This window comes from Salvia splendens, chromosome 15, assembly GCF_004379255.2.
Source record: "Salvia splendens isolate huo1 chromosome 15, SspV2, whole genome shotgun sequence".
Classification (NCBI taxonomy): Eukaryota; Viridiplantae; Streptophyta; class Magnoliopsida; order Lamiales; family Lamiaceae; genus Salvia; species Salvia splendens.
In genome coordinates, this window is record NC_056046.1 from 9,092,434 (window position 1) to 9,094,470 (window position 2,037).

The 2,037-nt window shown below is 36.9% G+C and overlaps 1 protein-coding gene across 1 annotated transcript; it reads left to right on the forward strand.

Annotated features, from left to right (window-relative positions):
* Window positions 1-295: 295 nt before the first annotated feature.
* LOC121766674 (transcription factor MYB106-like) lies at window positions 296-1,819 on the forward strand. The gene is made up of 3 exons (XM_042162945.1): window positions 296-428; window positions 551-680; window positions 1,156-1,819. Exons 1-3 carry the CDS (start codon window positions 296-298, stop codon window positions 1,817-1,819), a joined length of 927 nt encoding a protein of 308 aa, XP_042018879.1.
* The last annotated feature ends 218 nt before the right edge of the window (window positions 1,820-2,037 follow it).

The window sequence follows — 2,037 nt, forward strand, 5'->3', positions numbered from 1 at the left end:
AGTAAAAAAACACCATCGACAATATGACATGGTCACATAGACATGAAAAATGTGACAAGTGAAGTATCAATATATTATTAATGGAACTATGTACCTAACATTGGAACCGTAGATCCTTTACCTTGAATCATTAATTGTTGATATTAGGCAGCTGTTCTCATCGTCAGAAGCTCAAGTAAAAATATTGGTTTGGTAGAGTAAAACCTATCTATTTGATCTCTATATATAGTGTACAATTTCATAGCCTTCCTGCATGCAAAAACCATCCACATTTTTCCCACCTCCCTCAAAAGAAATGGCTGGATCTCCATGCTGTGATAATATAAGCTTGAAAAAGGGGCCATGGACAGCTGAAGAAGATGAGAAACTCTTAGCTTATATTCAAGAACATGGCCATGGAAGTTGGCGTTCTCTTCCCTCTAAAGCTGGTAATTTTAATTATCTACCTTTTCATTTTATCTGCCGATAATTGCTTGACTTGATGAAAAAAGGAGACTAAATCATACCTTTAAATATATTTAAAGAGTAACAAAGTTTGTGGTTTAATTAGTGCTTCAAAGATGTGGAAAGAGCTGCAGATTGAGGTGGACCAATTATCTGAGGCCAGATATTAAGAGAGGAAAGTTCAGCTTACAAGAAGAACAAACTATTATCCAACTCCATGCCCTTCTTGGAAATAGGTTAGTGTTTTTCATGTGTACAATATGAACTTCAATTTGACTGTGCAATAAAAAACTATTATGATACTTTAAAGTATTCACAACATATCTTTCCATGAAAACCAATATTCTATCCAGATAGATGTCCATCTATGGAAATAAAGACAAATTGCATGCATATATTAATGTGATGATTATGATAGAAAGAGTCAAGTCTATACACTTGACCTATATTTGTTTGAGCAAAACGTTCATCTGCTACCCCAATGGTGTCTGGCCATTTTAAGTGTGTGGACTATATCTAGCTAGCTTCTAGATTTGTAAAATATTTTATTTGAGGGGTAGATTCATACGATATTATTACTATTACATTAAAGACTATATGTTATTCAACATAAGAGTAAACTTCATAAATGTTACTTAAATTTTCTAGTATTTTAAAATAATTAATAAATTATTATTGACATGCTATTATGATTTATCACTTGATCCATAGATGGTCGGCTATCGCAAGTCACATGCCTAAGAGGACAGACAATGAGATCAAGAATTACTGGAACACTCGTCTAAAGAAGAGATTGACAAAATTGGGGATTGATCCAATCACTCGCAAGCCCCAAAATCTTGCACTAAATTGCCACCAATCCAAAGAGATGGCCAACATTAACCACATGGCTCAGTGGGAAAGCGCCAGGCTTCAAGCCGAGTCCCGGCTTGTCCGCGAATCCAAACTCATTATCAACCCAAACTCACTCTGCATTGACGGTCCATCCCAACAGAAGCCGCCAATGCAGAGCCCATGTTTGGACATCCTCAAAGTGTGGGAGTGGACAAATCCTGGCAAGGACATCTCTTCCATGATTCTCAATGGATTTTCCCCCTCCGATGGAAAGAACATGCTCGATGGAGATTCATCGTTCACCGTGAAAGAATCCACTGGGAAATCACATTATGGCTCTATTGATCAGGCCAGGGGCATTATGGGGAATTCAGCAGAACTTGATCATTCTACTTATGTTGATCATGACTCCTTAGGGTTTCCGATCTTCATGGACGGCCTCGATGGTGCAGTCTCTGACCCCGAATATACCAATAATGCCCTCGGAGGTTGTTGGGGAGATCTTGAGGAGAACAAGGCCAATTGCAGGAGCAACATGTGATCGTCTAAGTTTAAAGACTTAAATTAATTAACAAGGGTTAGATATTATGCTACAATAATTTATTACTAATATTCCGAGATTTCATTAGTTAAGTCTTTGCTAGCTAAGTATTGGTCAATGTTTGATTAGGTTTTCCTAATCCTAATCATGTTTGTTATAATTAAGTAGATTGGGTGCAACAATAATGTGTAATATGCAATGAGTCAGTTCGAATTAAT

What these genes read in the sequence shown, in the direction of transcription:
- LOC121766674 (XM_042162945.1), top strand. Translation starts at nt 296, where the DNA reads ATGGCTGGATCTCCATGCTGTGATAATATAAGCTTGAAAAAGGGGCCA. An exon ending in TTCTCTTCCCTCTAAAGCTG is followed by an intron (nt 429 to 550) that starts GTAATTTTAATT and finishes TGGTTTAATTAG; the next exon opens with TGCTTCAAAGATGTGGAAAG. An exon ending in CATGCCCTTCTTGGAAATAG is followed by an intron (nt 681 to 1,155) that starts GTTAGTGTTTTT and finishes CTTGATCCATAG; the next exon opens with ATGGTCGGCTATCGCAAGTC.